The 11,905-nt window shown below is 55.8% G+C and overlaps 2 protein-coding genes across 5 annotated transcripts in view; one reads left to right on the top strand and one right to left on the bottom strand.

Annotated features, from left to right (window-relative positions):
* Positions 1–9,665, top strand: part of Srebf2 (sterol regulatory element binding transcription factor 2) — a 46,621-nt gene extending 36,956 nt beyond the window's left edge. For 3 of the 4 annotated variants that reach the window (XM_010634442.1, XM_033766198.1, XM_010634440.1), the window contains exons 13-19: positions 245–362; positions 896–1,005; positions 2,078–2,210; positions 3,445–3,613; positions 5,393–5,578; positions 7,523–7,634; positions 8,043–9,665. In XM_010634442.1, the coding sequence (XP_010632744.1) occupies positions 245–362; positions 896–1,005; positions 2,078–2,210; positions 3,445–3,613; positions 5,393–5,578; positions 7,523–7,634; positions 8,043–8,263 (1,049 nt within the window). In that variant the 3' untranslated portion in view covers positions 8,264–9,665. The remainder of the gene's footprint in view (positions 1–244; positions 363–895; positions 1,006–2,077; positions 2,211–3,444; positions 3,614–5,392; positions 5,579–7,522; positions 7,635–8,042) is intronic. The other variant, XM_010634441.1, reaches the window with a different exon arrangement.
* Positions 9,666–11,785: 2,120 nt separating this feature from the next.
* Shisa8 (shisa family member 8) overlaps positions 11,786–11,905 on the bottom strand; it is a gene marked incomplete at its 5' end in the record, with an annotated part of 1,636 nt that continues 1,516 nt past the window's right edge. The window contains one exon of the mRNA XM_033765934.1: positions 11,786–11,902. Coding sequence (XP_033621825.1) covers positions 11,786–11,902 — 117 coding nt within the window. The remainder of the gene's footprint in view (positions 11,903–11,905) is intronic.

Raw genomic sequence — 11,905 nt, 5'->3', positions numbered from 1 at the left:
TAAAAAAAAAAAAAAAAAGCTGGGTGTGGTGGCACACACCTGTAGTCCCAGCACTCAGGAGGCTGAGGCAGGAGGATCACTGTGAGTTTGAGACCAGCGTGGGATACATACATAGTGAGTTGAGTTCCAGGTCAGTCTCAACTAGATAGTGAGACCCTGTCTCAAAAAAAAAAACAAAAAAAAAAACACTAAGGGGCTCACAAATAAGATCCATCTTTTTAACTCTTGTTTTTCTCTTCTTCAGCTGACCCCATTGCCCAAGTTCACCAGGCCTTCTGCAAGAACCTGCTGGAACGAGCTGTGGAGTCATTGGTGAAACCTCAGGCAAAGAAGAAGGCTGGAGACCAAGAAGAAGAGAGCTGGTAAAGTCCGCAGGCCTCTCCTGCATCAGGCCCCATTCACCCAGGCTGTGGTGATGACAGGAACAAGCCCAGGTGTCAGGTCGGCCAGGGAGTGGACTAATTCTGTGGTATTTCTTTTCAGAAATAGAGGTCTAACTTTTTTTTTTAGATTAAGTAGATCCCTTCTCCACATTGATTTACCCCTTCAAAGAGCAGATACCTGACCGGGACAGCCCCTGAGGAAGCATGCCGAGGCAGTTTTAACTCTTACATGATGGTAGTAGGCATAGACTTTCCTTCATAGAATAACCTGGGAGGCAGGGAAGTGCCAGAGTCACCCTTGTGCAGGGCCCAGGTACCTAAGGAGGGAGGTCTGTAGAGGCCAGTTCTACCTGGGAGTTAGGGAACTTCTTTGTGAAGTTGTGAGCTCTACACACCTAGGCAGGGTGGTGGGGAGAGTAGGCCTTTGGGTCTCACAGCTAGAGAGCTGAGCAGCTGGGCCTTGAATGTATTCGTCTGTGTTTTGTACGTAGGATCTTTTCTTCTCTTTCTAGTGAATTCTCCAGCGCTTTGGAGTACCTGAAATTACTTCATTCTTTTGTGGACTCTGTGGGGTTTGCAGCTCCACCCTTCTGCAGCAGCTCAGTGCTCAAGTCAGCCCTTGGTGAGCATCTGGGCATTGGGGGGCGCTGTCTGCTAACGGAGTCCTGTCCAGCCTCTCGTCTAACCTGGATCTAGGATTAGTTACAAGTGTGTACTCAAGCATTCCACATGTGTGCCTGTGGTCCCCACGTCATCTCAACCCAGTTACCCTTCCTGGGTAGCATTCTGGGTCAGGAGAATCCTTGGTCCTCATCCAAGCGGGATGGGCAGGGCTGAGCGATTGTCCACATTCCCTGGCTGGGTGAGCCAGGTCAGGACCCTTTCTAGATGCCCAGGGAGGGGCTGATGGAGACTCACTTTCCAGGTGCACAGTGGCCCAAGTCTGGTCTCATTTTCCCTGCTTATGATTTCCGTTTGGGCGTCTGTCTGGCTCCCCATCACTACAAGTGTCATTGCATACCCTGCTGACTGAGTCAGTGTGATGACTCTGTGCTTCTCTCCGTACACTGCCAAGGGAGTAGCAGCACATCAGCCATTCTTTCTTGGGCTTCTGGGCTACTCAGGGAATGAGGGTGCCAAGCTGTCCTCTGCCCCATCTCGCTAGGGAGGGAAGGATCCCAGCAAAGCAGTATGACTTCATGGCCTCCCTTACTTTAAAGTGGAAGAGTATGTGTTCTCCAGCCTTTGCTCTTGGGTCACCGTCCCCACTGGCTTTGTGAGATCTCTGGTATCAGAATTTTGCAGTTGAAAAAACAGACTCAGGAGAATTTAGACTACTCTAAAATGAGTCTTGTGTTAATCATTCTTTTGATGACACTAATCTTCGTGGCTATTGGAAATGTAAATCGTGTCTAACTCTTACAGTGAACATTTTTGTTAAACTTGTCTATTTAGACCAATTTTAGTGTGATAGATTACCCCAAATAGGATAATAGAATTAAGACATGTTGCTAGACCTTTTCCAAAAAGACTGCAGGTCGTTACATCAGAACCATGCGGGAGGGTGACCCAGGGCCCCCTGCCCACTGCCAGGAGGTAGAGATGCCATGCGGCGTGGCGCAGTGGGTGGAGAGCCACTGGTCCACCGAGCAAGTTCCCATGGGTGCTGGAATGTTAGCTGCCATTCCCTCTAGGTCCAGACATCATCTGTCGCTGGTGGACATCTGCGGTCACATTGGCCATCAGCTGGCTCCAGGGAGATGATGCAGCTGTGCGCTCTTGCTTTACTGAAGTGGAGCGTGTCCCCAAGGCACTGGAAGTGACCGAGTACGTAAGCCTCCCGGGCCACTCACCTGCTTCTCTCCAGGGGACTCGTGTGGTTGGTGGGCGGGAACAGGTCTGGGTGGCTCTGTTGGGGTGCGCGGCTAGAACTGTATGATAGATGGGGGACTGTATGTAGGAGGGGAGAGGGCACTAGAGAGAGGTGTGGAAATGCTGTCCTCTGCACAACTCTACAGTTGTCCCAGCAACTGTCAGCGCTGCTTCGGGGGCCTCCTCCCCACAGCTTCCAGGAGACAGGCGTATAGTGTGGTGGCGCCCACTGTGTCTTGGTTCAGCGCCTCAGCCCTGTCAGCCTTCACCTGTAATAAAGGGCTGTGGCACAAGGCCTGAGCAAAGCACTTCTGACGTTCCTTTTCGAGACTAGTGTCTGTGTCTTGGTGGCATGTGGTCCTTAGTGATGGGCAGCCTCTGATTAGATCTGAGTGCTCCTGAGATGAATTGTAAAGTGCTGTGAGGCAGAAAGGCCCCATGGGGTCCTGTTCCGAGTGCCACGGCTGGCACTTTTCCCTCTGAGCATAGTGGCATCTGGGAGTGTGGGAGAGAGCTGAGGAAACGGGGGCAAGTGGGTTTGAGTCCTGTGTTCCCTATAGTGGGTCTAATGCCCCAGTTCTGTTTGAGGGGTCCCCTTGGAAGTCCCCGACCCTGCACCAGCAGCCCAGTGTTGGCATGCCACAGCTCCCCTGAGGAAAGTGGGGCCAAGCAGGCCGTTGCTGAAGTCCCTTCACTCCTAAGCTGATGCCTCAGCGGGCATCCCTGCCCCCTGAATTCCGTTACCTCTGGCTCCCTTTGCTTTTCTGGACAGTGCTACTACAGGGACCAGTCCACTCCCCATCCTCTCCCCAACCCTCTGATTTTCTAGAGACATTAATACCAGTTTTCTGAAGTGGGTATAATAATGAGCCCAGCACCTTTGTCATCATAGGTAGCAGCAGTTGGTATTATAGTTCCTGTATAGGTAACGAAACTGAAGCACAGACTGTTTGAATTCAAGCCTGGGTCTCTGGTCCCAACATCAAATGAAAGATGGAGGCTGGGCTGACCTTGCCCCAGGCGGCCTTCTAGATCTGGAGTTGGCAACTGGGAACCACGATGGCAGAGTTGTAGTGCCAGACCCACGTGTCACAGCAGTGTAGGGTATGGTGGGCACCTGCTTAGGCTTCTCTGACTGTGACCACGGTAACACTGTGACCTGCCTCTCCCCTCCCTGTCACTGCCACAGGAGCTCCCTGGTGAAGGCTGTCTTTCATGCCTGCAAAGCTATGCGTGCTTCGCTCTCTTCAAAAGCAGATGGACAGCAGAATTCCTTCTGTCATTGTGAGAAGGCCAGTGGCCATCTGTGGAGCAGCCTCAATGTCAGTGAGGCCACCTCTGACCCAGCCCTCAACCATGTGAGTAGGATCTGGCTCAGTGGCCCCTCGGTGGTGCTGTCCTCTGATCTCTGAGAATACTCCTGCCTCCCCGAGCTTAGCCAGCATGTGGGCAGCCTCCTCCCAAAATGTGTCCCACTTACGTAGCTGGACACTCTCTTTGGTCCCTGGGGACTGAAAACATTTGTGTCAGTGCCTGTCCTCACCTCTCAAGTCAGGGCTCCTGCTGGCCCCCAGTGATCCACGGCTGGCCAGAGCTGCACAGTTGCTAACATAGCCCGCCGGCTCTCACACTCTCCTGCCGGCCTCCAGGTGGCCCTGCCCTCACACACACACCTTACCATGGCCTGTGCACACCTGGCGGGCAGCTGCGGTGCATTGTAGTTGCATTGCATGTTCTGGCAATACCGTGCAATGTTTCCACAGTGCATCACAGAGGCCTGCCCGGCCCTCGAGAGGCCACTCATAATGCTGTGATCCATGGCCCAGCACTTGGGCACTGCCACAGGGTGGGGTGGCAGTCTTGGGAGAAAGGGACATAGCGCGGCAGCAGGAAGAGCAGGAACAATGAGAAACGTCCTGGGGGAGTCAGGCTTAGGGCTGTTGTCTGAGGTTTGGTCCTGAAAGACTGGGCTGGCACTGTAAGCTTCAGGTTGTCGGTGGATGTGGGCCCTGGGGTGAAACCAGGACAGCAGGTTAAAGGCAGGGTCGGGGGCCACTGTGGGGCTTCCTGTGGTCTCCTTCAGAGAACAAACCAGTCTTAGGTGAGTTGAGGAATGAGAAGAGAGGCTGAGGCCACTTTTGGGGCTGGGGCTCCTGGGGAGCAGCTCTGAGGTAGGAGAACAGGTCCTAGAAGAGACCAAATGCAGCCCAGTCTGCTGCCCCTAGGCCCAGGTGCTCCTCGAGTGCCCACACCTTTAAATGCCAGCTTCTCTTCAAGAAGCGTTCTTTTCCATGTCCCCACGAGTGGTCCAGGGTCAGGGCCTTGAGCAGGCACAGAGCAAGGGAAAAGACAGGGTCTGGGTGGCACAGTGACCTCCCTGGGTCACCTTGGGGAAACAAGGCCAGGGCTGGGAGAGGTACAAAGGAGCGTGAGAGTCCTGTGAACTTGAGGACAGCTCATGGCCCATCCCAAGGACGTGCTGTCTCCTCGCTGCTCCACGTGTTGCCAGTCTCAATGGCACTTGGAGTCTTTGTAGTCCGCACTGTGCCTACATGCGGTGCAGCCTCAGGACGCTCACAGCAACCCTGTGCCACTGTTCCCACTTTGCAGATAGGGAGACTGAGGTTCAGAGGCTAAGTCACATGCTAGGGTCAAGTAGCCAGAAAGTGAACAACCACGATTGAGTCAGGTCAGTCAGACACCCAAGCATGAAACACTGCGTAGCTCTGCCTTCGTGCACACCCGTCTCCTCCTCCTGTTCCTCCCACCATTGCCAGTTTCCAGATTCTGCTGCCACTTCCCCTGGGTGCCTGATGACCTCAGCCTTCAGGCCAGTGATAGACTTCCATGAGGTTGAGAGCTGGTGCCCTCAGACCCACAGGGTTTTAGTCCTGCCCCTGCCCCCAGCCTGTGCGAATCCCCTGACCAAGCTGCTGCCCTTTCAGAGCCTCAGCGTTCTCACCTGCAGGACCTGGGGTCTTGGAAGGGACTGGTGCTCCCACAAGCTCTCCTGTCCCTCCCAGGCTCTGGACTCCACTTCCCTCTGGCTGTCGAATATCGGGTTGAGCTGAGGAGGGCCTGGGTCCCTGGCTTAGCCACAGACCAGTCACCTGTCTCCTCCCTCTCACCCCCAACAGGTGGTCCAGCTGCTCACCTGTGACCTACTGCTGTCACTGCGGACAGCACTCTGGCAAAAGCAAGCAGGTGCCAGTCAGGCCCTGGGCGAGACCTACCGTGCATCAGGCACTGAGCTGGCTGGCTTCCAGCGAGACCTGGGCAGCCTGCGCAGGCTGGCACACAGCTTCCGCCCAGCATACCGCAAGGTGAGGCCCAGTGGGCTGGCGGGACAAACACTTGTGACTGGAGTTGGCCCTCTGAGGTCATCTGCCGAGGCCCAGCTTTGGGCTGGGTACCATGCGTTCCTTTGTTCAGCACCCATGGCAGAGTACTTACTGGGTGCCTGGCTCAAGCACAGCAGGGAGCAGCCACCCATAGCCAAACTGCACTGGTCAGATTTGGTGGGAGGGCTCGGGGTGCAGGGTGGGTAGGGAGCTGCTCTGACTTCATAACTGGTTGTCAGTGATGGACTCCCTAGAACCACACAGAAAAGGGATCCACCTTAACCCTTTTTCTGAGCCACTGGGGGCTTCAATCCTGCTGCCTTTCTCCACACAACTTCCCCTTGGTGCTGGCTGCAGACCGAGCTGTCTCAGAGCATAGTTATGTAACTTGCTGGACTGAAACCATTTCTCTCTTTATTTTTATTGCTAATTAAATGTATTAGTGATGGATTAGACATTTTGTTGTTTGTTTTTTGAGATGGGCTCTCCCTGTGTTTCCTAGGCTGGTACCAAATCCCTGGCCTTAAGCAATCCTCCTACCTCAGCCTCCTAAGTATCTGGGACTACAAGTGTGTGCTATTTGCACCTGCCTTATATTAAACATTTTTAAAATAAGTTTTTAGTTTTCCTTGACACACAGGTGTAGTGTGACATCTCAGTACATGTGTATAGTATGTAGTAATCAGGTCTAGCATACTTCTCCCCTCATTTATCATTGTGTTAGGATCAACATATTTTACCTGAATTGTTTTCTAAAAATTGGAGTGTGGGAGGAGCTTAGGTTACATTGCAAGGGCACAAAAAGGGGGTCTTAGGATGAGGCTACTGCCATGGCGCCACACCCTTTGCCCTGAGGTTCTGGGACACCCTCACAGGGTCACCCTGGCCACGTGCACCCAGCCGAGATTGACACAGCACTCAAAATACCAGCACACAGAACAGCCCTCACTGGACCACTGTGGCCTGCTCTCTGGTCTGCTCTTAGCATGGCTGGCATCAGAGCTGCCTCTAACAATATCCTCTCCACCCTGCCTCTCCCTGCTGGGGGGGTTCCCCATTGCTTCCCAGCAGCACTGAGGGCAGAGATAGGAAGAACTGCGGGTTTTGTAGTGCTGAGGATTTAACCCAGGATCTTGGCACTGAGCTACACCCCAGCATGTTTTGTATTTCTTTATTTTGAGACAAGGCCTTAAGCTATCCAGGCTGGCCTATAACCTGCAATCCTCCTGCCTCAGCCTCCCAAAGTGCTGACATCACAGGTGTGTGGCACCACACTCAGCTCAAAAGTTTAGTAGTTTGGGGCTGGGAATTTAGCTCAGTGGCACTGCATCTGCCTCACAAGCACACAGTTTGATCCCCAGTACTGAAAAAAACACGGCTGGGGATGTGGCTCGGTGCTGCGCCTGCTTGGCAAGTACAAGTTCAATCCTTGGTACCGTAAAACAAACAAACCAAAAAAAACCCCAACAAAACAAAAAAGTTTAGTATTTTAAGAAAGTAGAGACCTGGTGATTCCTATTTACCTCAGAGCTGCTGACGTGAATCTGGAAACCTCTGGGCTCTATTCCTTTCTATTGCTTTTGGTGCCAGCCAATCATCCCCCTCACCCCTCTGTCCCTTCCAGGCTGGAAGCAGCCTTGAGGAACTTGAGGTCTCACTTGAGGTAGTCTTCAGTCCCACAGGATGCCGCAGGAAGGCAGCCCTGTCTGCCCCTTGCCCCTGCCCCTGTCCGCTGGCCTGTCCTTGCTCCCTTTCCCGCCACTCATCCAGGTCTGTATCTCGGCTCGGGACAGGAGAGGTTGCTTTCAAGGGGTAAGCAAGGCAGGGTAGCTTAGGGAGGAGAGGTGCCATCATCAGGTGGTCGGTGAGGTGACTCGGGGAGAGGAACACATTTAGGGCTTGACTGTGTCCCCTGTGCCTCGCCAGGTGTTCCTGCATGAAGCCACTGTGCGCTTGATGGCAGGAGCCAGCCCCACTCGCACACACCAGCTGCTGGAGCACAGCCTGCGGCGCCGCACCACCGAGAACACCAAGCACGGTGGGTCCAGCCACTCCCGTCGGGACCAGGGAGAGGCTCCCTTGGCTCAGCCAGCTCAGCTGCTGCCTCTGGAGGGGGCGCTGCAGGGCTGCAGGGTGGTGTGGGTGGGAGAGGAGCCCCAAGCTCAGCGCGATGCTGCGGGGCTGGGCGCTAGCTAGCGGAGTGGTGAGTCCAGCCCGGCACAGGCAGGAGGGCTGGGCACGGGGTCCCCGTCCAGGAGCAGGGCAGAGACCTCAAGGGTTCCAGCTCAGCCCCACTCTTCCCTGCTCCTCCCACACTGACCGCGGTGTGAAGTAGGGAGGGTAACAGAGCCTGCCTTGCGGGTAGCCTGTGCGGGTTCAGTGACCGCGTCTGCCTGAGGCAGAGGCTGTGGGAACAGAACCTACACCTGTCTCATCTTTCCCACAGGAGAGGTGGACGCCTGGCCTGGCCAGCGTGAGCGGGCCACTGCCATCCTGCTGGCGTGTCGCCACCTTCCCCTCTCCTTCCTCTCCTCCCCGGGCCAACGGGCGGTGCTGTTGGCCGAGGCTGCCCGAACCCTGGAGAAGGTGGGCGACCGGCGCTCCTGCAACGACTGCCAGCAGATGATCGTCAAGCTGGGTGGGGGCACTGCCATTGCTGCCTCCTGACCGCCAGGTGCGGCTCACCACCCTCTGCCTTTGTCTCCGTGTCTCTCGCAGCTCTCCCCTGTCTCAGACTGTCCCCTCCTCCCCGTGTCTGTTCTCCTCCCTCTGAGAGCTATGGGGATGGGCCTTGTCTTCTGAGCTACTAGCTGCAAGGCTTTGGGACCACTGCAGCCCCGAGGGCCTGGGCAGAAGCTGCCCCAAAGCTGCAGTCCGTAGATGCCCTTGGTCCTCACCCTGGTGCACACAGAGGGAAGACTGCAGGTGGAGATGGAGTGGTTTCCTCCCCGAGAACCCCTGCCAAGCCCCTGCTCCAGCCCTTGGAAACTACACATCTCCCCTCTCTGCTTCCTCATTTTTTATCAGGCTTTGTCTCTGGGGGGCCTAGGTCTCTGGGCACCTAAGAGCCCTGGACCCTTGGGATGGTGCCCAGCATCCCCCCTCCACCTTTTATATGAATGTTTTTATATCTGTGTGCTTGGGTCTGCTGTGATGTGACGCAGGGTGAAGTTGCTGTGCACCCTTATTCCTCTCCACAGGTCTGCGTTCCCTCCCCGTGCCTGACTAAGCCAGTCCATTGTCTTCTCTTCATTCCATGGGACAGCCAGGGAAGGAAGGGACCCAGCCCTGGGAGAGGCACTGGGAAGCAGGGGCAGGCCTGGGGATGGGAAAATAATGTTGGCATTATTTTTTAATTTTTAAAAAAATAAACAGTATCTTATTTAATTGTCCTGTTCTTCCCACTCCCCCGCCCCCTGGGACGTCATCCCAAGCTCAGGGCAGGCCCAGGGGCTGGGAGGGATGAAGCCACCTGTTGGGCCTGGGGACCAGGGGTCTCCATGGGTTTTTGTTCCCTCCTACCCCTCCCTAACTCCTACCTCCATAGTATAATTTTATTTCTAATTCTTGTCCTAAAAATGAGCCAAGGTAATGGAACCTGCCTTAGTCCCTCCCCAGTTATATGCCTCTTCAGGCTGGGTACCAGGAACAAGGTCTCTCACCTTGGTGGAGTCCCAGAAGAACTGGATCCTCTGGCTCATTGCCTCCCTGGTGACTTCCCCTGGGGCTCCTGAGGGGGACTTCTTACCTTGTGGAGCTGCTGGGGGAAGGAGGTGGGCAGGAGCCCCAGCAGAGATTAGGGGTGTACTCAGCAGTGCACCCTTGGTCTGCTTGGACATCACCTGTTCTCAATCTCTTGTCCTTTCCCCGTCACTGTAATTTATGCACCCTGCCCAATAGGGCAGCCAGCCTTTGTGTCACTTGTATATACTGTGCCTTTTCTCCTTACTGTTTTTTGGGGGGTGGTTTTTCACTGAAAAGGGGGATACTCCTATGGTTTCCTTGATGTTGAATCATTCACCATGTCCTAGATGTTGGTTATTCAATAAACACAGATTGGTACCACCCAGCACTAGGTGTGTGAAGGTCTGTCGTGTGACTGCGGTGGTGCCTAGGCCAAGGGAGCTGTATGACTTGGCTAGCAGTGAGCAGACTCAGGGCAGCTGGGTACCTTCAGTCTGCAAGGCCTCCCTTGCCACGCACCACCCCCTGTATGCCCAGAACCCTGCTCCCCATACCTGGTGCACACTCCCAAGGACAGGTGATGGCCTAGCATAAGAGTTGTTGGCAGTACTACTGGGGTCCAAAGCCACTGCATCCGGGTTCCAGTGCATTCCCTGGACATAGAGTTGTTTGGGAGCTGGGTGGACCTATCTATTAGTTTCCCTTTCCCTGGAAGTAGTGGCTCTCCAAGCCACTCCCTGGTTTCAGCCTGCACTTCACAGGTACACGAGACTACCAGTCCCACAGGCTCACAGGCAGAGTTGGTCACACCACACATGAAGTACAAGCGACTGGTGACACTGGTAAGAGGCCATTCAAGACCACAGGAGCCTGCTAGATGGTGTGCTGAGCCTGGCCGAGGTGGACTTGGGGACCCCATGTGGGAGCAAGCCTTGGACAGGCTGCACAGCTAGTGGCCCTGCTCACCTCCCTGAGAGACCACACTGAGCTGGTCCCTTCCTATGGGCAGCTGCAGCAGGCCAAGCTATACCAAGGAGCAGAGGGGTCCACTGTACAGGTCCCGTCCACTGCCACAAGGTGAGCATTTTTGGTGGTGGCCACCACCCAGACCCTCTGCCTGGCCACCATCATCTGGAGATGCAGGACCTTTAGGCCGGAGGGTGAGCAGTGGGGCCTTCCCCTTCGTGAGTCATCCTTTCGCACCGGCGCCCCACCCCCAGCTCTTCTCACAGGTGCAGGACTCGGACTGGTCCCCACACTACCCTGGGTGTCAGTATGAGCTCTCCTACAAGCCGTGAAAGCCCTCCATTCGGCAGGACCATGGGATCTGGGATCTGTCCTGCAGCTTCTAGGCCTTAGTTTCTTCAGCAACCCTAAGGAACAGGGAGATGGTCCCTGGTGAGAAACTCAGACTCGGTGGATTGGGGACTCTGGGCAGTCCAGCCAGAGGAGGAAGGTGCACGTGCCAGGCCACCCATTCCCTGGGAGCAGCCCTCCCCTCCACTCCCATTCCACCGTCAGTTACAAGCGGGCCCTACCCCAGGAGCCAGCTGGGTAACCCTGAGCAAGTTACTTTGTGAAGATGCTCCTATGGGGCTCTTCTGAGGGTTGCGTGAGAATCAGCCATGCACGGTGACTCCTGGCTCCACAGTAGGAGACACCAACTGGTGGCTTTGTTGAGGTCACACACCTCAACTGGTTGCAGCTCAGTTGTCATTGTCCTCAACTGCACCCAGCACGGGAACGTTGGGAAAGAGGCACACGAGCTGCTGGCACCATCCTGGGCCACAGCCTGGCACCAGGAGCCCTGGCAGGAGTCAGGAGGGCTGGCCGTGAAGAGCAGCAGGTAGGGTGTAAGCACCTGGAGGGAGGGTGCCCGGAGGGCCCCTGCTCCAGTGTCTCCCTCCCCTCCCCTACCCCAGAGCAGCTCCAGGGAGGGGCACTTCTGAGCACCAGATGTCCCCACAGCCCACAGCCATTAGGGGGGTGGCCCTGGGCCAATCTGGCAGAGGAGCCTTCTGGCCAGGGGCCGGCCCAGGGCCAGACTGTGTCAGTGAAGATCAGTCAGGCTAGGCCCGCGAGCTGCAGAGTGGGTGACCAGCTGGGTGCTCACCTCGTACAGACTCCGGTCACCCTCATTTTCCAGATGACCTGGGACCCAAAAGCCCTCCCAGGGGCCGGACCTTACAATGGCTGAGGTGTAACTGCCTCCCACAGCTCCTACAGGTGAGGGCATTAATTCTGGCGCTCAGCCCTGGCCCAGGCACACCTCAGCAACGATCCTCTGCTCTTGCCCATGCTGTGCCCTCTGCCTGCACTGCCGTCTGCCCAGTCAGTGACGGTGCTGCCACCAGTGCCTCGGGGCAGAAACCACATCGAAGGGTTTATTTACACGGGGATGGAGAATTGTGCAGCCCAGGGATGGGACCACTGACCCCCTCCCCACCCTGCAGGCCCCAAGGCCTCCAGTCCAGTGAGGGCCCCGGAGGGCATCGGGACCCTGCCTCACACGGTGACCTCCGCTTTGCTGTTGGTGCTCAGGTGCCGGGGCCCGCGGCCCGCGCCGCCATAAAGGCGGAGGTGCTGTGCTCCGAAGGCCTCCGGCACCTTCTCCACGCTGAACTG

This window comes from Fukomys damarensis, unplaced genomic scaffold (assembly GCF_012274545.1).
Source record: "Fukomys damarensis isolate Sample0158 unplaced genomic scaffold, DMR_v1.0_HiC HiC_scaffold_19, whole genome shotgun sequence".
In the NCBI taxonomy this organism is placed as follows: domain Eukaryota; kingdom Metazoa; phylum Chordata; class Mammalia; order Rodentia; family Bathyergidae; genus Fukomys; species Fukomys damarensis.
This window is presented reverse-complemented; position numbering and strand designations above follow the sequence as displayed.